The sequence below is a fragment of the Papilio xuthus genome, unplaced genomic scaffold, assembly GCF_000836235.2.
Source record: "Papilio xuthus unplaced genomic scaffold, Pxut_1.1 DF828142.1, whole genome shotgun sequence".
In the NCBI taxonomy this organism is placed as follows: Eukaryota; Metazoa; Arthropoda; class Insecta; order Lepidoptera; family Papilionidae; genus Papilio; species Papilio xuthus.
The window spans coordinates 5,124,304-5,147,292 of NW_013530507.1; the positions used below are offsets into that span (position 1 = coordinate 5,124,304).

The 22,989-nt window shown below is 34.1% G+C and overlaps 4 protein-coding genes across 4 annotated transcripts in view; all 4 read right to left on the minus strand.

Annotated features, from left to right (window-relative positions):
• The window catches only part of Dhc98D (Dynein heavy chain at 89D), a 36,282-nt gene extending 31,654 nt beyond the window's left edge, over window positions 1-4,628 (minus strand). The window contains 13 exon segments of the mRNA XM_013307053.1: window positions 2-67; window positions 451-625; window positions 885-991; window positions 1,153-1,222; window positions 1,303-1,373; window positions 1,581-1,712; window positions 2,136-2,366; window positions 2,482-2,537; window positions 2,908-3,045; window positions 3,239-3,262; window positions 3,403-3,552; window positions 3,864-4,167; window positions 4,428-4,628. Coding sequence (XP_013162507.1) covers window positions 2-67; window positions 451-625; window positions 885-991; window positions 1,153-1,222; window positions 1,303-1,373; window positions 1,581-1,712; window positions 2,136-2,366; window positions 2,482-2,537; window positions 2,908-3,045; window positions 3,239-3,262; window positions 3,403-3,552; window positions 3,864-4,167; window positions 4,428-4,430 — 1,527 coding nt within the window. The 5' untranslated portion in view covers window positions 4,431-4,628.
• Window positions 4,629-5,377: 749 nt separating this feature from the next.
• Window positions 5,378-9,112, minus strand: LOC106113995 (putative uncharacterized protein DDB_G0282133). The gene is made up of 3 exons (XM_013307054.1): window positions 8,929-9,112; window positions 7,883-8,850; window positions 5,378-6,655 (listed from the first exon to the last, which is right to left on the minus strand). The coding sequence occupies exons 1-3, from the start codon at window positions 9,110-9,112 to the stop codon at window positions 5,378-5,380; spliced, it is 2,430 nt and encodes an 809-aa protein (XP_013162508.1).
• An 8,055-nt stretch (window positions 9,113-17,167) lies between these two features.
• The window catches only part of LOC106114453 (uncharacterized), an 8,418-nt gene continuing 2,596 nt past the window's right edge, over window positions 17,168-22,989 (minus strand). Inside the window, exons 2-4 of the mRNA XM_013307680.1 lie at window positions 19,506-19,741; window positions 18,433-19,095; window positions 17,168-18,323 (exon numbers count right to left, since the gene is read on the minus strand). Coding sequence (XP_013163134.1) covers window positions 18,702-19,095; window positions 19,506-19,741 — 630 coding nt within the window. The 3' untranslated portion in view covers window positions 17,168-18,323; window positions 18,433-18,701. The remainder of the gene's footprint in view (window positions 18,324-18,432; window positions 19,096-19,505; window positions 19,742-22,989) is intronic.
• Window positions 22,791-22,989, minus strand: part of LOC106114452 (uncharacterized) — a 2,208-nt gene continuing 2,009 nt past the window's right edge. The window contains exon 2 of the mRNA XM_013307679.1: window positions 22,791-22,980. Within this exon, the coding sequence (XP_013163133.1) occupies window positions 22,804-22,980 (177 nt within the window). The 3' untranslated portion in view covers window positions 22,791-22,803. The remainder of the gene's footprint in view (window positions 22,981-22,989) is intronic.

Below are 22,989 nucleotides of genomic sequence, written 5' to 3' on the forward strand. Positions count from 1 at the left end.
GAGAGAGCTCCGCGTCGCGCTCTCGCCAGTACTTGTACTCCGCCACCGGGCCTTTGCCCTCGCGAGTCTACATAAATCATGTAAATAACTAAATTATAAATAAACTCTTTACTACATATTCGGAGGCACTTATTATGTTGAATTAAAAATAGTTGACAGATGAATGTATTTACCTCGGGTTTCTGAGACCAAATCTCCGTTTAAAACATATCTTTGTTTTGTCAAAGATATTGACAGGGGTCACGATATGACTTATACAGAGATTTTGGCCTTAGAAACCCACAGTCTTCAAGTATAGTCGAGGACATTAATTTGCTACGCATTTTGGTTTGATATCAGTTGACGTTCACAATACAATTAAGACGAAAACTTCTAATAGCAAGATTGTATAGTTTTCCGTACTAAAATGGATCCTAATGGGAAGCTTTACAGTTAATATTTGTTACTAACTTTTCCCAAGCACGCGGTGATAGTGTTGTCGATATGTGTCTGCCACATGTCGACAGCCTCCTCGAGTTGCGCCACCAGTTTGGGATCCATCACGCGCACCTCTGACCTTTCCTCGTCCAGTAGTGGTATAGTTGGCATCGGCAGCTGGATCTCACCCTCGATGTGCTCGATGGTCCTGTATTTATTGTTATGCCATCAGTATAAGTTATTGGTACATATACTAGCTGTCGCCCGGGACTCCGTCCGCGCGGAATTAACAAAAAACATAATTAGTATTATACAAATAGAGATGTGTTCTTTCAGACTATGTTCTATATGGATGCCAAATTTAATCGAGATCCGTTTAGCCGTTCTAGAGATACCTTCAAACAAACATCCATCCTTCCACCGATCCAAACATTCGATTATAATATTAGTAAGATAAACTGAAATACCAATCAACAATAGCAACGAGTTCTTGTATGTCAGTGATAACTTCTTCTGCCGTAGACTTCTGTTTGTCGTGTACATCTCCAATGTGGCCCATTTCTGCGCTCGAGTCCTGTTAATTTGATATTGCTTATTTTTATCGATACAAAAATACAACTCAAACAAATCATCGTACTCAGGATCATTAATTAGTAAACTAAAACTACGTTAAGGTAATCCCTTGTTAACAGGCAGTTAAAAATCTAAACGGTAGAAATAGTTTAAATAAATTACCATGGTACCGAGTTGCATTTTACTAATCCTTTGTATAGCGGAGGCAGATGTGCTGCGCATACTTTTCATTCTGAAATGCAATTGTATCATGAAAACGTAGTTATTTAGGAAAATTTCAGAGGAATATGTAGCCATTTCTTAAATAAACACCTTCTTTCAGCATTTTCACCTCGTGCAATGTTAGACATTCTTCGGTAATCTGATGGCCGTAAATAATTTACCTGAAATAAAAAAAAATACATGTCAAATAGGTCGCTCGTCTTTTAGTGCAGTTACAACACAATTGTGTTTCAATGTATAAAAGTAATCAAATATCTCGGAGGCTCGGAACATCACATCAGTCGCTAGCGTGTTCACAATTTTGTGTTGTACAGGGATGTGGATGGAGGCAACCTTGACTAATCAAATAGATCGGCGCAGATATTAACTTGTGAGGCAGTCTCATCCATTTTGTAGTGGGCGCCAGCGTAGGAGACTTGTCGCGACAAGATGGCATGCGACGACTCCGCGTTCAGCAGATTAACCTCGCGGAACTGTTTGTTGAACAGCGGGATGTACATCTGCAATTATTTCAATACAACGTTTAAATTAAACAGAGAAAGGTAAAATGCAATATGTGACAGCCATTACGATAATTCCGTTATTTTTTTTATTATGCTACATAATAATGTGATCTTATAATATAGAGTGTAGATTGTCTATGGTGAAAGGATTGAATTGGAACAGTATGACGGCAACCGATACGCGATGGGTCACATCTGTGGGTTTCTGAGACCAAAATCTCTATATAAAACATGTCGTCCATCCCAGATAGCAATAAATTTTAAACGGGGATTTTGGTCTCTCAAACTCCCGGTAAAATATGTATACATGGTTCAAAGAAATCATGTTTTAGATAGGTAGTTACATAATTATGGCTACAGACAAGAATAAGCAAATAATAAAATAGCCTTTGTCATTAAATTAAATAAAGTCTAACTCACCTCTTTTAGTTGCATGCTCAAGCTCATCAGGACTTTGCCAGAAGCACATCCAGTAATTATATATTCTGGCATTTTAAGTTTAGTGATGTGATCGTTCTCCGCCAAGGGTATAGCTTCTGGTCCATGGCGAAGAAAGTAAAAATAGCGACGATTACGATTTGCCAATTTAGGGTCTAAGGCTCCAAAAATCGGTATGAGCTTAGGATACTTAATTAGTCGCGGCACAGGTCTCTGAAAAGTTAATAACTATTTAGTAGCGAACGAATATTGTAAGAAACTACTATTTCATAAGGTGGCTAACGAGCATTCAGGCATCTGTGTAAAAATGTATCGTTAAGCAACTTACAACTACAGTGTAGAACTCCACTGTCCCGTCAACATATGGGTCGAGATCTTCGGGCGCTGTAGACAGGTACATTTTATGCAACTTATTAACAACAAACAATATTCACCAATATGCACCAAGTAATATTCATGATGGTGGTTACCAATATAATTTTATAATTGTACTACCCTCAGTTTATATCTTACTAATATTATAAACGCGATGAATGGATGGTTGTTTGTTTGTTTGTTTGAAGGTATGTCCAGAACGGCTGAACGGATCTTAATGAAATTTGGCATAAAAATATAACAGAGTCTAGAGGAACTCAAAGGCTACCAATTATGTTTTTTTTTTTTTAATTTTAGTAATAATATAATCTTAATTTTAATAATTATCAAAATTATACTCACAGTTATAGTTATAGTAATTAGTTTAAGGAATTCTTACGTGGTGGAAAAGCGTACATGTCTTCAGGAGGCTGTGCTTCCTCTGTGGCACCTCGCAGATCTATGGACGTCTTGGTCTCATCCTCGCCTTCCGCGACTTCAGTTAGAGCTGCCGCTGTTTCGATCTCCGCTACATCTCCTAAAGATTAAAAAGTCAAATTGAAATGTTCAATTAACCTGACTTAAGTTTAAAAAACTTGATTTGCGAGTTCATGAAAAAATCTATCTGGCATAGAACATGTTGATAAAAATAAAGTCCTGAAATCCTTAGCTTTGGTTGATTTTATTTTGAAAACAGAAAATTCTCAAAATAACAAAACTGTACAAATTACCTTCAGCATCAGTTTCTTCTAACTCTGAAAAAAAGAAAAAATAAATTTACAGAAATTAAAATATAATGTTTGCCTGTCTGCAGACTATATGAAGTCTGAAGTATTGAATTAAAATCAAATGATAAAGAGATATCAAAAAAGGTTCCATAAAAAGGATGTTCTACCTTTGGATTTAACCTTTGCAGGTTTAGCAGGCTTGGCTTTCTTTGCAGGCTTTGCCGGCTCAGCATCTGCAGCCGGCTCCCCCTTTCCTTTTTTGCCTTTCTTCTTCTTCTGGACCGGTGGAGGCATAAAGGGCGGTGGTGGTTTTATCCCTTAACAGAAGTATTGATAATAAAACTAGCTATCATGTTTTCTCTTTAAATAATAACTAAGAACATAGTATAGAATTTTTAATAAAAAATATGTTAATTCGACGATTTTTTTGTACCAAAAAACTGTTTTTTTTAGTAAAGTCATACTTACGAAATTTTCTCTAAACTAGTTCAGTAGATTTTTTTAAATTAGTTGTTCGTCGCACTGGATACCATCGAAATAAATCCATATATTATATGTAGTATTTTTAATTTTTTTAAGTCTTTCTTAATACCAATCTACTTATTTATAATAAATAATATCAACTTACTCCATTCAGTAAACTCTTTATCCTCATGTATAAGTTTGTCAACAATTATCTTGCAAATATAGAAAGTTTTTTTCTCCAACGCTAATTCATTTGGAGCCATAGGTGTTGTGATGAATTTTGTAAAGTTCATTTTTACTTCATCATCATCAAACATATTGTAGAATAACTCTTCATCATCCATCCCAATGTGTGCAAGAATCCTGTCCTTAAACCATTGCACCCTAGGGTCTCTACGGAGGTCCAGTTCAACCTCAACATCTTCCAGAGACTGTGAGATGCTTCCCTCAATTATATTCTGTGACATCTAAAACCAATATTGCACTTAACCCGTTGTATCATTTTATAGGAGGTGTTTCTAGAAAGATAAATTGTGCTTGCCATATTGTTCCAAAAAGGGTAATATAAAATTTAATAATTCACATTTAATTATTTATGGTTTTGGCTTTTCACACCTGTGTATAATTTGTTCTATATATCGTGGCGTAACGTCACCACGTCTTTCATGTTGATGATAGTATTGTTATGGACTGCTAGTAGAAATTTTAAATCCTATATTAGACTTACCATGTGAATCTCAAAGCACTTCTAGCACTACATTAAATAAAGAGACTAATCCTCAGAGAAGTAGAAATGAGGTTCTTATTTGGAATTGAAAAATATATGAACTTAATATTACTGATTTTTCTAAAGGTAAATGTTTTTCATAATAATGTGTAATTCGAATAGATACTTACATTCAATTAGTAATCGATCCCCAGAACAGGTTTCTAGGGATTGTTTACAAACAAAAGAATAACAATGCCTGTTACCGGTTGTTGCCATAGCAACGAAGTTTTCTTCGCAAATGTCAGTGTCAATAATAATATTTGACATTGACATTTTTTAATATTACTCCTTTCAGCAGAACTAAAGATTCAAGCCAGTCATCATCATCATCATCAGCTCATTGTACGTCCCCACCGAGGGACTCGGATCCTACCCTAAGTTAAGAATGACTAGGCCATAGTCAACCACGCTGACCAAGTGCGGGTTGGTTGACTTCACACATATCTTTGAATTTCTTCTCAGATATGTGCAAGTTGCATAACGATGTTTTCCTTCACCATAAGAACGTCGAATAAATGTATAAATGTAAATAGGAAATCGAAAACACATTGGTATATGGCGGGATTCGAACCCAGGACCTGCAGCAGTAAGTCAAGTGCTTGACTCCTGAGCCTGAGCTGTGGGTTTTCGTAGTAATTTCGTACTATTTAAACTAAACAAGATTATCATTGACTTCAAAGACAAATTTTTAGCACTACAATCATCCTGAAAAGGAAAAGGAATACAGGTAAATACAGTAAAAACACAATTTTAGTAAAATTTACTTTAATATCTAAATTAATTTTAGTCAACATTTTAAAGCTATTTTTATTAAGTAAATATGTATAATATTTACATTTTAATTCTATTAAGTTGATTTGTGGGCAACACTAAAATAATACTTATTAGTATTTTACGTTTTCATTTTATTATTTGAAAGTAAACTGCCGAGCGGGGCGTTCTTTCGAGTACCCGCTAAAGTTATTATTTTCCTCTATACCTTCTATTCTGGAATTTATGTTATTACGTTGAGCTTCTTGTGTTGATATTAAATTACCTATCGATAACTGTGGGGCTGAATAAGAAGAAGGACCGTCATATAAAGTGTTAATAGTTTGACTCTGTTTTTGTGATGGACGAATAACATTATAACCCAAGTCTGTGCTGTAAGTGTCATCATTAATATTGTTATCTGTTAGTTCTATGCGGTTGTTATTTTCTACGGGTTTTAATTCAGTAAGTTGATAACTTTGTGGTTCGTTTTGGAAAGATTCTTTTTCATTTTGATTGCCTGATGGAATGAAGTGAAAAGTTATAAGATCGGGATAGTTGTTAGGATATTGTTTCACGCTTTGCTTTGGTGCTTGCTCGTTTGATACTGAATTGCCATCGTCAAGATTGGAATATAAATAATAAGATTCGTCTTTTTTATATGTAACAAATTTGTTTTTGTATGTTGGATGTGGTATTGTCCCGACAATTTTGTCTCGTAGCTGTGCTGTTATACCGGTTTCTGTGTTAAGAACATTGTTCTGTGTTTTTAGTTGTGGTTTTTCGGTAGGTAATTCTTCTAATCTCACAGGTTTATTAATAGCAACTCGACTTTTAAAGATATTAGCATTAATATTCGTAGATGTATCAATGCTTTTAGTGATACTATTTTTGGGTACTATAACACGCTGCGATTTGACCTCGTCTATGTCAGGTTGAATTAAAATATTCGAATTCGCAGGATTTGGTGCGTTAATTATTTGACGAGTCACTTCTGGCACAGAGTATTTATACAATTGTCCACTGTATATAGGTGTATTCGTGTTTGTATTTGATCCAGAGACTGATATAAAGGGATTTAATTGTTTGTTATTTGGTTTTGATTGCAGTTTGTCATTTTGTTTTATAGCTGCTGGATTTTGTTTGTATTTTGAAAAATTGAGATTTTCATCTTTATTTGATATGTATGGACTTGGTGTATTGAAAACTGATGCACTGTTTGCCTTATTGTAGTCAAGAGTTTTGTTGTTGTTGTTCGTGAATTGAGAAGCTGTCAGCTGAGAAATGGTGTTTGTAATGCGTCCAAATTCCTCGTTGTTCACTCCTTGGAATTGAGGTGGTGGTGACGTTGTTAGCGATTGCACATTGTCTTGAATTACATTGTTATATTTATTTGCTTTGTTGATGGAGTCTGTCAGCAGTGAAAATACTAGAGCCTGTGAAGCAGAATGATTAAAATTTTCATTCCAGGTTAATTTACCTATGGGTGTGAATTTGGTATTTGAATTATCGTTTTCTGTGTTCCTTAATACTAAATAATTGCTATTTCCTGTATTTAATATTTCTAACTCCGCATCTTTAGGTGTTTTGAAAATAAAATTGGCAATACTTTCAGGAATGGTAATCTTTATGGATACTGTTCGTTCTATTGTTGGTAACACCGATTCTTTTATGAAAGGTAGTTTAGAATATTTATTACTATTTTCATAATTATCGAAAGTTTCCGTTGGTGGTTCTAGTATGTTTGATGGGACTGCAACTAACTTTATGGGTTTAGGCAATGTACCAGGACGTTCTGTTAATTCTTCTTTATCTTCTGAGTTAGATTCAGAAGGTAAATTGTTAGAAACTATTGAATCAAGTTTTTGGTAATACTGACCAAAGTTTTCAGGCGATTCTGATCCTGAAATTTCATTAGTATCATTAACAATTTCGTTAACAGTAATGTCAAGCTTTTCTTTCGACAAATAGTCATAAAAAGAAAAGTTCTTATGATTTATGTCACTATTCGACAGTCGATTAGTATGTAAGGTGTTTGTGTCTCTGTTTATACTTGGTGTATCTGCTGTTGGTTTTATTCGGGAGGCAAAGGATTCAGAATTTTGATATGGTGAAAGTTGTCTTAAAGAAGATTTTGGACTGAAATATTGATTTGCCCGTATGGAAACTGATTCTGCAGGCGGCAAATATTGCCTTGCAGAAGGATTGCGATTCTCTGGTGCGAGGTACAAACGCGATGCTTTAGTCGGTTGAATAGTTGTTGTTATTAATGGTTCTTTGATTGAAGGACGTAAAGTTGTTGCAGATACATATAAAGGAGAAACCTCTTCGTCGGTGGATGAGGCTTGATATGGGGGTTCTGTAGGTTTATCATAGTTATAACCTGAAGTTTCTGGTTCTGGAGTATTTTCAAGTGATACCGATTCCGATGGTTTATTATAACTGTATGGACCTTCGAATTCTGATTCTTCTTTTACAGACGTAGGTTCGTTATAAGTGTAAGGAGTTGGGTTTGCAATTAATTTGGCGTTTTTAGTTGGTTTCAACACCCAAGTCTTAAAAGTTATTCTGGCTTTAGGTTGGCCTTCTTTTGGCTCTTGGATGAGTCTACTATAGGTTAAAGTTTTTGTTAATATGGTAGGAGGTACAATGTCACTACTTACCAAGCTCTGCTTCATTTTTTCACTTGTTTGAGTCTGGTTAATTTGTGCAGATGGTTGTCTAGATGTTTCGTAAGTATATTGTTGTTTAACTGGATTTAATGGCTTCACGTTATTACTGTTATTCTTTTTATCTTTATTTCTAAGTTGATAAGCATTATTTCCAAATGTTCGGGCAGCTTGTATCGTATTGTGGCTATTCCTCGTTTGTACAGAATTGAATTCAGTGTTAGATTGAGCACGTTGGCTATTTCTAAAATTGTTATATTTTTGGAGTTGACGATTTGTTTGGTCATTTTTAAAATTAGTCATACTTTGGGAATATCTGTTCTGTGTCTGTACTTGACCCGCATGACCATTGGAAATGATTTGTTCACTGGAATTACTTTGAGAATTTGTGTTTTGTATGTTTTGAGTATTTAATACTTGACGCTGTAATATTTCGACATTTCTCACAGTTGTCGGTGACAAAGTACTAAAAGTGGGAGGAATGTACTGTGGATTAGATGTTGAGGCAGCAAATGATTCTGTAGGTGGCCTATACTCATTCTGTCGTAATGCTATCTGAATTGCCTTTGTTGGAATATAAATATGACTCGGTGCTCTCTCAGGTGGAGCAAGCAAGGCGCCATTCGGGAATAGTTGTCCTGAAGGCGGTTTGTAACTTTGCATCACAAGTAATTTGCTTTTCATTGTATTCGTGTTGAAGGGATTACGAACAGGATGTGTTAATATGTTCTTTATATCCTTCATTAATTGTGTTCCTAATTTTAAGTTCTCGAATTGTTCGTTTTTATTTCTAAGTACTTCATCAGAGTTTTTGCAGTTAACATTCATCCACCAGTCACAAACAAAAACCGCTTGATTAAATAAAGTGCCGTTGGGACACAGAAATGATTGAAATCCATAAGTAGCTCCAACTGTACAAACTCTGAAGACTTGACAATTTGTGTCTATATCAGCGTAATAACCTGTAAAAAATATAAGACTTTAAAAAGAAATTCATAATATTAATGTGCATTAAAATGTTTTTTAAAGTACTAAGTTACCGGGTTCCCTTCCGGCGCAAGAGAAGCTGGTGCGTGGTATAGTAGCTAAAGTTGGGTAGTCGTTACCGGGTTGACCAGGCACGGCCAGTCGGATGTCCCAGCCATGGCCGTTGTTCTGCGGTGCTTGCAGTAGTCTGGCGTTCTGAGCGTTACTAGCACAGATGATTGAGACTGGAAGTAACATATTTGAACCATTGAAAACACGTTGCAAAAGATCATTCATAAGGTTTTGAAATTGCTAATAACATTCCTGTCTTTTCACTGTTCAAAGAAGTTACTTTGTAAAATTATGGAGAAATTGTTGTAGAGCTTTTTTAGAGTTAAGTAAGAGCTATATTTGCTTTACAAAATAAGCTCTTAAATATTATGATCCTCATTTAGGCTATGTGAGTTAGTTATTAAGGAAACCAAAATTATAATAACATCTTTAACATTAATAATGCTAAACATTTCTCATGAGTAATTCATAATCCAGTGCGTTGTCACAATACTGTGTCGCAAACGTATTGTACCAATAGTGAAGACAGTTCACATAGTTTTGTCGTGTTGACATTAAAGGAGCTATTGAAAAAAACGTATAAATGAACTGCAAAATGCATACCCCAACTCACACGTTTGCTTATGTAGGACTCTAAATTGGTTGTAGCTTTTTTTTCTATTCTTACTCTATTATTCTTGGGTAATGGAGGTAAAAATCAAGGTAACGTGCGTAGAATAAGTAGGACAACTAGATAAAGCCGACTACAGACCATTATCTAACTATACAGTTTTAGCTATACAGTTCAACTGCACAGTTAAAACTGAACGTGCGTAGGCAAATCTGAGAAATGTACAAATTAACTCATGGTACAAATTTTGAATACACTCGTACGATGTAAATGAACAGTCCGAAAGTACGAGTATAGTTAAAACTGACGTAGATGCAACGGTCCGGTTGGGCGTAGGAAAACACCGTGGGGTTTAGTGGGTAGTCCGGTCTTGTTCCCAGGCCGGGAGTCCCACACGAAATCGTCCCTGCAGCCCCCGCAGCACGGACGGCGAAGTGCATAAACGCATTCCCCGCGTTAACAAAAAAAACTGTGTAGCGGGCTTAAAAGAACAGTAATGATATTGGTAGCAACTGTAACTTTGGACAGTGAGTACCTAGCTTTATACTGAAAACGTATTATAATAAGTTTTTTTTAATTAGTTGAGACATTTACTTAGAGATAATAAAAAATGTTTACTTCTGCTATGTAATTTTGTTGCAACATAAAACTTCATACCCGGAAAAAAAATGGACACGTCTGACATAATTCAAATTTGTACGAAATACAATAGCCTGAATCTAAATTCCGTTATTGACAAAAGCCAGAAGCGCTTTATCATAAATATTCGGATTGTTCCGAATATCACGATAGGCTTAATTGTAATCGAGTTACCATCTATCGGTAGGTAACTTTTATGTTGACATTGATAGATAACCTGTGCCGACGTACACTGTTATATCTATTCCAAGCTTCAATATTGAATTTAGGCCGCGGTGCTTATATTGATAACAAATTGATTGGCTTTGTTTCAGATATACAATTCGATTGATTTTTACGAAATATCCTATTTATTATATGAAAGCTAAAGCTTCGAGTACTTTTATACAAAGATTGTTTCGATCGGAGCTTTTCTTTTTCACTGATACAGGAGTACAAAATAAACAGTACGTTGATTATTCTTATATGTTATACTAGCTGTCGCCCGCGACTCCGTCTGCGTGGATATATAAAAAAACTTAATTAGTGTAGCCCACCCATCCATCCATCTAAACATTCGCATTTATAATATTAGTAAGTTAAATAAAAAGCAACCCTTCAAGGCAGAAATTCGAAAAATAAAAAAATGAATAAATATTATAGTATCCTATGTCCGTCTCCTGGCTCTAAGCTACCCCCTAACCAATTTTCAGCCATATCGGTAAAGCAGTTCTTGAGTTATATTATAAATAGTGTAACTAGCACGACTTTCTTTTATATATATGGATTTATATATAAACGAAATTCCACTGCGGAAACATTTGTGTTTAATCATATTGGTAGTTTTGTCTTTTTTCAATGGCCTCTGACAGAACTAACTCTCAGCTATAAATGAAGTAAAATAAAATGCAACAAGATTAAACGTAACACGTTTTATGTTTTGGTGTTAAGTACGTAATATATATAATGATAATTATTCAGGGTAGATTCTCCCCGAGGCTCGTTTTTATTGTGTCAGTATTAAGATTAGTGAGACTTGAGTGAGATTACAGTAGCCCACGCGAGACAAAGGGAAGCTCATTTCATTTCGCCGGCTGAATGTACTCGCCTAAACGATATTACTACCGAATATAAAACAGAAATGTAAGAATCATCTTTGTTGCCTATTTATAAAGAGAAACCGCAGATCTTCCTAAAAAAACAAGTACAAAAATATACTATATTTTCCATAACAGATTAACCAACTATTAGCGCATGCCTGTAAAAAATGTTTTCAGCGCATTATTATTAAAAAGTCTATGGTTTTTCTTGTTTTTGGGTTGTGTTGAATTTTGATAAATTCAAAAAGTTTTCATTAAGTAACATTTAAATTGAAAAAAACTGTTCAGTTTCAGAAGTATATACGTATATTCAATATTCAATTTAGCCGCATTACTTAACTCTCCTCTAACCAAATATTATGTTACTGAATAATAAAATAACATAAACACAGGGCAATATTCATCGTTACGAAGCTACGCTGTGTTGTAATTGAATATTATAGGGCACGAGTACGTCGTGGATAATTTACGACGTTATTAAATATCCAATATCTGAGATAATGCGCATCATTTAGTCGTTAATAACTCCAATACCGAGCTTCACATATCCTACGTCCTTGTACATAAATATACTAGAAATTTCGCCATCAAACGTACGTGATAGAATTTTCAATGATTCTTTTTGGATTGGTTAGGTTGTTCGTTGTCTTGTTATCAGTCGGTGTGGTTAGGTTTTACAAGGCAGCAAAGCTTTGATGTGAGCCACGAGATGGGATCGATATATTTGAATGAATTTGATAGGCGTTCTTGGAATACTTTTCTACTATAATATAAATCTATATATATAAAAGAAAGTCGTGTTAGTTACACTATTTATAACTCAAGAACGGCTTTACCGATATGGTTGAAAATTGGTGAGGAGGTAGCTTAGAGCTAGGAGATGGACATAGGATACATATTATATTTATTCATTTTTTTTTTCGAATTTATGCTTTGAAGAGCTACTTTTTATTTAACTTACTAATATTATAAATGCGAATGCTTAGATGGATGTGATGTGGATGGATGGATGGGTGTTTGAAGATATCTCTAGAAAGGCTGAAATGATCTCGATTAAATTTGGCATACGTATAGAACATATTCTGAAAGAACACATAGGCTACACTTATTAAATTATTTTTTATATCCACGCGGACGGAGTCGCGGGCGACGGCTAGTGATTAATAATTGTTTCTTCCATTAAATACAAACAAACCTTGAATTTACTTACAGCGCGATATAAAATAAACAAATATGTTATTTTTGTTTTAAAATTAGGAATTTGTTTAGGATTTACTGATTTGATGCAATTGAATTTAAAAGTTCAAGCATCAAATTCTCGGTGAGTGTAAAGTGGATAAGATCACAAAATAATTTTTTTTAAAAAAGGTAATGTTTGCATAAAAATGTTGTATTTGGCAATGTAAAAAAAAGCAAAAACTAATCGGATCAATTGTAATCAATTCCCCTTCTGCTCGAAAGCACCAAGTAAAAACTTAAACTAAACTAGGTTGAAAGTAAGAACTAACTTTACAGTGAATTTAATTTCATAGTGAAACCTTGTAAATGACATTTTCAATTACTTAATGTTTAATTTAGAAATAAAGTTAATATCAAGTTTGCTAGATTACAAAGGAAAGGAAGGAATTGTTCATTGAAAATGAAAATGCCTATGTTTTTGAACCAGTCTGAAGATATTTGTAAGACTATTTGGGTGCAATATTTTTAACGTTTAGAAAATAATATTTACCACCTATGTCGACGAATCACGCCAATAACTGGCTATGCGCCTGTTTTACAATGTCCAAATTAGTCCTGAATAAGCTAAAGGAAACTTATTTGAATAATAAAGTCGTCGTAGGCTTTTCACAATCTTCAAATAAGCTGTAAAATGCTAACTATTTAGACAGGAAGCGCCAGTTAATTTATATCAGAATAAGATAAGATATAACAGTGGTAGAGCCCGCTTTAACATCTTCGCACGAATTGGCCTGGCTCGCCCGGTGAAATACAACGACCACACAGAAGACAGGCGTAAAGTGGAAGCAATTCCGAGATTCGTCTGATGAGTGTGCGTCCCGGAGGACTAATTTAGTCCTCTTTCCCTTTCTACCCTTTTCCTTATAAGGAAAGGATGGGGAGTGGAAGAGGACTTTCTGGATGAGAGGATGCATGGGATGGGAAAATATTTTCTTTCTGTGCATCATCTCCTCCGTCGGATAGCGACCCTAACGCTTGACGTCCCACACTCCTCGGTTTAAGACGGCTCTCAAATAATTAAGCATTATAGTATACTATAATGTTTTTGATTGTAGAGATTAATGCATCTTTTTTTGTTATAACAGGTCAATGAAATAGAAGCTGAGAAGATTTTTTTCCTACAAGCTATTGAACCAGAGACCATTGTTTGTTACTCGTATTACAACTTCTCGATACTTGAGTTTGAAGTCATTGTTTTTCTGGTAAGTCTTTGTTCTCATTATTTGTAATTGCTTTGTACATAGACATGGACTTTCCTTCCATGTAAGGAAATTGCTATGATCATGATTTATATAAGTAAAAAATAGAGAGCTTTAGACTTAATCTGTAGGTAATAAATTAATAAATTATTCCTCACGTTAAAAAAAGGGTATAAAAATTATAGAATTTTTTTCTTCTTCTATGCTAAATCCAATGTTGTATAAATTACAAAAAAATTAAGTAAATATAAACAATCAAGAACGAATGAATGGGCCTAATATTTTATAGTACGGTTTATGGTATGGTAAGGAACATAATGGCGTAGGTTCGAAACCGCAACATATGGTCGTTTCTTGAACTAAATAGTATCAGAAAAGTAAGCCTAATAATAATGAAGTTTTGATGTAGAAAAAAAAATTAATCCAAAAAATAAGTTTGTGTTTAAAAAAATATTTTTAATAACTTACTGAATAAATATAAGCTCTTCATTACATGTCCTCTCATGACCACTTTTCACTTAGAATTCAGTACATAGAAAGCTAATTTATTTATAAAAATGTGTCAACACAAAACTTTGCAATGAAATACCATTAGCTCAAATCCTTTGAAGTTAAAGTAAGGGAACAAAATGAATTAAAAGCCTTTTTGCTGAATAATACGACGGAGAATTATTCCCCGCGGCAACTGTAATTCAAATGGTGGGTCCCGTCAAAGAAATGCTGTATAAGCCGACGCCCTTCCAAAGCGTTCATTTGTAAGAAAAATGGTAACAAAACCCATTCGCATTTCCCCGAGTGTTTTCGTAGATGTGGTTAATGTGGATTTAATTTCCATTCGTTAGTTATTACATTAAATATTTCCTAAAAATTGAAAACGAAAGGCTTTTTATATTTAAAACCTTTCATCTAAAGATACTCTACGTCATTTTCGTTACAAGATTTGATAAGCTTAAAATCGTGCGTCTCAGGAATTAACAAAGAAGGAAGAGACTTCAGTTAATCCATTCGCGATAACGATTAAAAACATAATCTTCACTTCCTTTTTGATTATTGCCAGTACCATTTTAATATGCTTTAGAAAAATGTTTCTTAAATCAATTTAAGAATGGAATATAAGTACCTTTTTTAAAATAATAGCATTTTTTTATTTAAGACAAATTTAATCTATTACGCATAATTGCTTGTGCTTTTTCTGAAGTGAAACTTAAGGATTTTTAAATGCGATATCATATTAGTAGACTGTCACCAATCTTTGTTTGTATTTTTTCTGTATTAAAAGCTATTAATTTTAAGCAAAATTTAAATACCGATTTGTAAATACAGTTATTAAATAGGTATGTGTAATATATGTCTATCAAATTCCCTTAATATTGTCATGCGAATGATAATAAGAAAATCCATTGTTTGTATCGACAGCTGTTGCAGTTAACACACCAACAGATAATTACATTGGAAATCCATTACACGTAATAAGTGTAGGATTGTGTAATCAATAGCGTCGTGAATACTAGGGCGGTTTGGTAATTTGTTACTTTTTTCATCTGATCAATCATCAATGAACATCGGCCATCGTAGTAACGCCAATAAGTTACACATTTGTGTCTAGACGTTGTGTTTCCTACACTTATATATAGTCTATAGATATACCGTTTGATAGGACGCTGTTTGGAAATTACTGCTATTGCTTTGTTTCGAAATAAAACTATTACTAATTGCTAAGGTCTGCGCCATAGTGGTAAAAATCAAATAGGCACAAAATACCAAGGCTTGTAGCCTGTCTAGTGGAATATAATACATAAGTCAGTGAGAAGATGCTTAGTGCATCCGATTTAAAAAAAAAGGATAAGGCTGTTGATTGTTATATTTAGTAATACTTAGGGTCCTTCAAGAAGCGAGCATACCATTTCCTTAAAGGCTGCCAACGCATCTGCAGTCCCTCTGGTGTTGCCGATGTCCATGGATGTCGTTGTACACCTCGGTTTTCCCGCCGCTCTTTTGCCCCCTTCATTTATTTAAAAAAAACTTCCATATTGATAGGATTAAAAAATCTTACTATGTTTATAGAAATATTAGTTAACAGCTAGTTATCTGATAAAAATAATACATTTTCTACCTAATAACTAGATACTACTATCAACTGCTGTTCGTCACAAAAGCGATAAGCGGTTATGACTGTTAAGCCTACAAATAACATAGTATTATTGTTATCATTCTGCACGTTACAATGGAATTAACATAATATATAATGTATTACGACTTCCTAACATGTCGTTTAATTACTGGTAACTAATTCCATAGAGATTCATATGTTATAGAGCTGACAATGCGAGCAATTTCTTTTAATTATTTTAAGCATAATCGGCAGTACCTTTATCTGTCGCAAACGTCAAACTAGATACCCGAAACTGTACCAAGAGTGGAGTTTTGTGAGCATATGTTTTTGGTATACAAGTATTTAGATTGATTTCAACAAAGCCAAGTATTCTGAACTTTGAGACTCGTCATAAAGTGGGCCGATAGTCGGCGCCAGTTGCGTGCTATGGTCGCTTCACATTCTGGATTCAGTGAATACAGAATATTGCCAGGCGTGCCGGGAATATTAATTAGGTCGGCACACAGCGTTTGTACCGCCCCCGTCACTGCTCTGTTACCCTAGCTTGTGTACACAGCGAGCGTCTTGTCTAGACATGTTCATTATCTCTGGATACTGCAAATAAACAAATAACATCATGCAAATTGAACATTTTCAACAAAACCTTTTACATAGAAACTAGGTACCATAAAGTTATGTTATTTGTTGAATAACATAGGAAAACATTATAGTTCTTTTGTCGATTTGTCTTTAAACTGACTTGATATAATATTTGAAACAGATTCCATTGCTATTTTATGTAGACAACAGTAATAAATTTATTATCCATTATTCATTATACTATGTATACCAGTGTTTCTAATATGTGCCAAAAGACAAGGGAAAAGGAAGAATTTTTTTTTTTTATTTTATGACCAAAAATAGTAGTACTGGTAGTAATTCTTTATTTCACAAAAACTTAATTTAAAATATACATTAATGTTATGCCGAACAATAAAATAACTACAAAGGATTATAAAGAAATGTAGAGCTTTAAAGTTTTTATTGATGTACCATATTTAATTACATTTTCCAGTGCGTATAGCATAGGTCGACAATATTCGCACGGGGCTAAGTTGATTAATTTACCTCGACTAATATAGAGCCAACTGTTGCTATACTACTATTAACTAATATTATATTATAATACTGTGAATAGCGCTAATATTAAATAACTAGCTGTCGCCCGGGAATCCGTCCGCGTGGAATGAAAAGAAACTTAATTAGTTCTCGGCAATTATTCAAATTTTTCTTACATTTTAAACCTTCCCTAGACCTCTACGAACATTTCAAGACCAAGATAAGACAAAACCGTTCAGCCGTTCTCAAGTTTTAGCGAGACTAACGAACAGCAATTGATTAATCAATATATAAATAATATAAGTATATATAAATATAAATCATCATGATAATCAGCCTAAATTTGTCCACTACTGGACGTAGGCCTCCCCCATCGACTGCCACAATGCCCGGTCCTGTGCGGCTCGCATCCAGTGCACTCCCGCAAATGAAAGAATGCAATTTAAATTGGTAATACAACAATTATATATTTGATTATGTACAAAAATATCATATTCTCGAGATAATTTTGCTGAATTATATACCTGGCAGCTCAAGAACACGTTGATTTGTTTTTGCTTCAATATTGTAATAGCAAAGTTTGTTGAAAACTTTTTGATTAAACGCCTGCGGGGAACACAATTATTGACTTGATTTTGATTTGCTTATTGTGTTTAATCATTAAATAAAAATACAAAAACCAGCTGTCGCCCGCGACTCCGTCCGCGTGGATACATATATGAATATTTTCCTTTGCTTCTCGTTGTGAAATATTTCATTGTGTAAACTTGAATTGTTATTTATTTTATGTGGTGCAATCCTAATTAAAACAGCTGCGACACGAATTTGCCTTGTCTGGCTCGTTTCTGGGAAATCCCAGCTGTTCTTCCCAATGTCTGACTCATTTATTTCTATTATTGTAGATAAAGTAATAATTTATTTATTAAATCATTTTTAACTAATGATAATAGTACCTGTGACATTTTTTGGTTGACTAATAATGATTGGAAAACGATCTTCGGGGTGGTCAGCAAATTTCTTTACATTTCTTATGTTCATGTGTTCATTTTGTATAGTATACCATACATACAACTTTATAAAAATATACGATACCTATGAAATAATTTTTAACTTTGTTTTTTGCTTTTCTTCAAAAAAGAAATCTTGCTACAATAGTATTATTGTAGTATTTATAGTTTGTATGCCATAGTTTGGTAAACAAGTATTTTTTAATTTTCGTATGATATAGTTTGCTGAACGGTGAACGAAGTCGTTACATATTATACAATCTTTTGGTCAAGGTTGGTGGACCGTAAACTTATCTAGTCCAGGGCTGTATACTTGTATTTATTATTATATTATTGTGAATGGCAAGAAAAGGCATTAATTTTTAAGTGTCATACAGCATTGTTCACAGTAAGAGTATGTTTAATCCACGTTTCTGAAATGTGTAGGATAAAAGATTTATTCGATGGACATATCATAGTTAAACTTATATAAATTATTCAAACTTTCGTGAGTCATTATAATGCTAAAGGCTAAACACTCACGTATATTCGTCCGGTGGCGGCACCGACTAGTTTCGAGCCCATCGGTTACACTTCATCAGGGTGAGTGGTACTCGTATGAATAATTAATTATCGTAGTTACTTTACGAATTCAAAACATTACCAGTAATACCAAAGTATAAGTACATTTGTAGTAACTTATTATATTTTATAAAATATCCTGTGATATCAAAGTACTACTTTCTTGCTGCTTTTTCTAGTATAATTTATTATTTAGTTTAATATTTATAATAATTTTAATAGATATAATATTACAAAGGAGTCAATTCACACCATTCAATTTCATCAGTACGTTCAAATCCTAATTTCTTATACAACTTATAAGCACTTTTATTTCCCTCAACACAGAAGGCGACGACATATCTCTTTTGTTCCAATAAAATATTTGATATTAATTTTAAAACTAATTCACCATACCCTTTTTGTCTATGATTCTCTAATGTGTACAAGTGACCGAGAGCTCCCATTTCTTTGATGAAAACCCATGCAATTAAGTCATTTTGTTTGAATAATCCGAATCCTAAGTTGGCTCGGGTTAGAAGATCAAAATACCAGCGAGAGCCGTCGTATCTATGCGGCCAAGTCGAATCAACTAAATCCAAGTATTCGAGTGTCAATTGTTTAAACGTAAATCCATCTGGTAAACTGCAATTTAAAAATATTATTTGTACAAGAATATTTATTGAAAATTTCAACTTATTTTTAATTCGTATGATGACAAGAAGTAAGAAACAAATTGTTAGGTACAAAGATATCTCATACTAGCTGTCGCCCGCGACTCCGTCCGCGCGGAATTAAAAAATAATTAGAATCCTCTGTGTTCTTCTAGACTATGTTCTGTATGTATGCTAAATTTTATTGAGATTCGTTAGCCGTTCTGGAGATAACCTTCAAACAGACATCCCTCCATCCATCAATCTAAACATTCGCATTTATAATTTTAGTAAGTAGTAAGATGAGTACTATTTTCATTGTCTTTGAAAAAAAAATTGGATTAAAAATACTTGTCTATGCAATGGACTATCACGGTTAAATGTGTTTTATTATAGAATCACCTGAGATCCTTAAATAATGGCGTCTCTTTATGTAAAATAAATGTTTCCGTCCTTGTAAATACGGTCTTCATGTTTTTCTCGAAATTAACTCTCCTTACGCAGTCCATAACATGTTTCGGTGCAAAGGGCACTGCAATTTGTCGAGACCAATCTATTAATTTGCTTGTCTTTAATGCATCTTCCAGTTTGCTTGTATCATCATTTGGTGACTGAATTATGATTTCATAGAATGTTTTCTGTAATAAGACAATTGTAATAAGTAGACTACACTTTAGTTGGCACGTCGGGATTAACAGAACGCTTGTTCTGAAGTGCCAAATCAAATGCCAGGTACTTAACGTTATTAGGCTGAATAAAGTGTTTGTTTATTATATTCCTTACTTATTAAATATTATAACTATAGCCTATATCACTTGGGGATAGAGCTTTCCAACAATGATAGAATTTTTCAAATCGCTTCAGTTTCAGGGCCTATTTATTTATTTATTTATTTATTTACATGGTAGACTTACAGCTAGAAAGTAACAATAATAGACACAAGATAGTTAACATATAGCTATTTACAAGTCTACACTTATAGCAATGGCTTAAATAATTTGTCAGTCAGCACATGAGATATAAATACTTGACTTTTTTTTAAATATAAATATATATTCAACCACCGCTCAATTTATCTGAAAAAATCCCGGCTTAGACAACTCCTCGCTGAGGACACACTAGTTGCAAATGGGTCTATATCACACTTCTTGCACAGTGCGTTGAAGCTGGAGCTCGCACGCACCACACACGAGTTCTGCCTGTAATTAGTTGACGCGTACGGTACGCTTATGATGGGATTGTACCTACAAGATTTGCTAGGTACACTGAAGTTGAATTTACATAGCAATTCCGGACAGTCGATATTATTTTTTAGTATTTTATGAACAAACATGAAGTCGGCAATCTCACGACGATTCACAAGCGGCAATAAATGGAATTTCTTACAAAGGAGGATATAGTCTTTAGAGTGATAAGGAAGTCTTTGGTGAAAGCAAAGGAACTTTATAAATCGTTTCTGTATATTTTCTAACCTATCAATATATTTATGATATTGGGGATTCCATACTTGCGACGCATACTCCAATTGACTTCTAACATATGTACAGTATAGTATTTTAAGAGTCTTAGCTTCAGTGAAGCATTTAGCGAGTCGCATAATAAACCCAAGCGACTTGGAAGCATTTTTGGGAATAGTGTCAATATGCATATTAAAGAATAGTTACCTATAAGGTTACCTATATAAGGTCTATAGTTACCTATTTTATGTACAGGCGTGATGTACGCAGACTTCCAGATAAGAGGAACTACACACATTTGAAGGGACTTTTGAAATAGAAGTGAAATAGGCAAGGATATAGTCGAAGAACAATTTACAAGAAGTTTGGGTGAGATGTTATCTGGCCCTGCCCCTTTCGATAGGTCTAAATTGTGAAGGATGTTTTTCACTTTGTCAACTTTCACTTCCACGCTACAGATGTCTGAGTGCGGTGATATTGATTGGGTATTTGAGGGTGAGTTTGACTTTGCATTTTGCTTTGACTGATTAATGTTACAAGGATTTAGAAAAGACGTATGGAAAAAGGAAGAGAATGCCTCACAGATTGCTTTACCATCAGAGAAGGTTTCATTTTTGTAGACAAGAGTACTAGGGACAGTAACCGAGTTGTAGCGGTTTTTAACAAAACTCCAGAAAGCCTTGGGATTCTTTTTAATAGAATTTTCACAGAGATTAATATAGTTTTGGTAACATTTAGCTTCCATCGTTTTTACTCTGTCACGCAAAAGCTTGAATGATAATTCATCTGACTTATTACCATAATTCTTAATTTTTTTAAAGTATTTATATTTTTCTTTAATCGTTTTTATAAGAGGCAAGTTGAACCACACCGGATATGTTTTATTATTAATCCTTCTACGGGGAATATGTTTATTTTGAAGGTGTATTATAGTTTTATTAAAAAAGTCAACGGATTCATCCACTGTCCGTTGTGTAAATTCTTTATCCCAGTCGATTAAACCAATGTCCCTGTTAAGGGATTCAAAATCTCCTTTGCTGAAAATATAACGCATACCTGGAGCACAATCTAGAGGTGGCAACAAACTGACTTCGTTGTCAATTAATAATGCGGGGTGGTAGGCATCAATAGAAACAAGAGGTTCAGGACACTCCATTACCGAAACTGAGTAGTTCGAGAGTACTAGGTCTAGAATTTTACCATACTTATTAGTCACACCATTATACTGTTCAAGGCCCATCGTGCTTAATCCATCCACTAGCATAACTTTATCACGACTAGAGTAATTCTCAGGAGCAAAACATAGATTATTAGATCTCCATAGGATTCCACTCAAGTTGAAGTCGCCTATTACCAAAAATATGTCGGTGTCGTTATTGTTGTTTATCACTGATTCACTGAGACTCGATAGAAAATTATCCAGTTGCAAAGAGAAAGAGAGACCGTGGCTCTGTTTGCATAGATAAACAACACAGATATGCATAGTAGTATAGTTACGCGAGTCACGGTTTTTAATTCGAATTTTTATCCAGAGATCCTCTGCCGAGGAGTGAAAGAGTGGGTCCGGAGTGGCAAGTAGCTCTCTCCGCGTCGCAATGAGTACACCACCGCCAAGGGCCTGCCCGGTGAAGTCACAATCACGGTCACGTCGCCACACCATATACCTTTCATCAAAGAACTCCGAATCAAGTATACTACTAGTTAACCACGTCTCTGTCAGCACAATAACATCATAAGAATGTAGTAGCAAATTTCGATAAAAGGTATCAGTTTTAGTTCTAAGTCCGCGTACGTTTTGATAAAAAATCCTTAACTTACGTTCACCGATATATGCGCCTGTAAGTTAGAACAAAAGTTTTATAAACATCATTATAAGAATTTAAGACACAGATATATTCAAAATTAAAGTTATGTGAAACACGATGTATATTTTTGCATGTAGAAAGTGGGTGCATCGAAGTTAGTTTCGCATAAACATTTGCAAACGTGCTATCAATAAGTTAAAGCAGAACAGGAGATAGTGGTGCTTATTAATTAGTGCGGGCGCGAGCGAGCTGCAGATAGTTAATTGTATTAAACAAAGAGCGGTTGCAAGTCTTAATAACGAAGCAGGGGTCTTAAACATTTTACAAACATGTAAAGTGTTAATATTATCATTTTATTTTTGTATTAAATTATAAAATTTAATACAAAAATAAAATGAAAAATTTGTAAGGAAATAAACGTAAAATATAGATAACATTTTAAATAATTTTGTTTAAATCTGTCTCATTTCTAATAATAATAGTTTTTGATGTGGTATTCTTTCTGATATGTATTTTGCCATACTTTACCCATACAAATGTGTAGTTACGTTCTTTGGCTATGGCTTTAACTTTACTTAATAATTGTTTGGACTCGACGGTGAGATGGTCATTTATGTAGATACG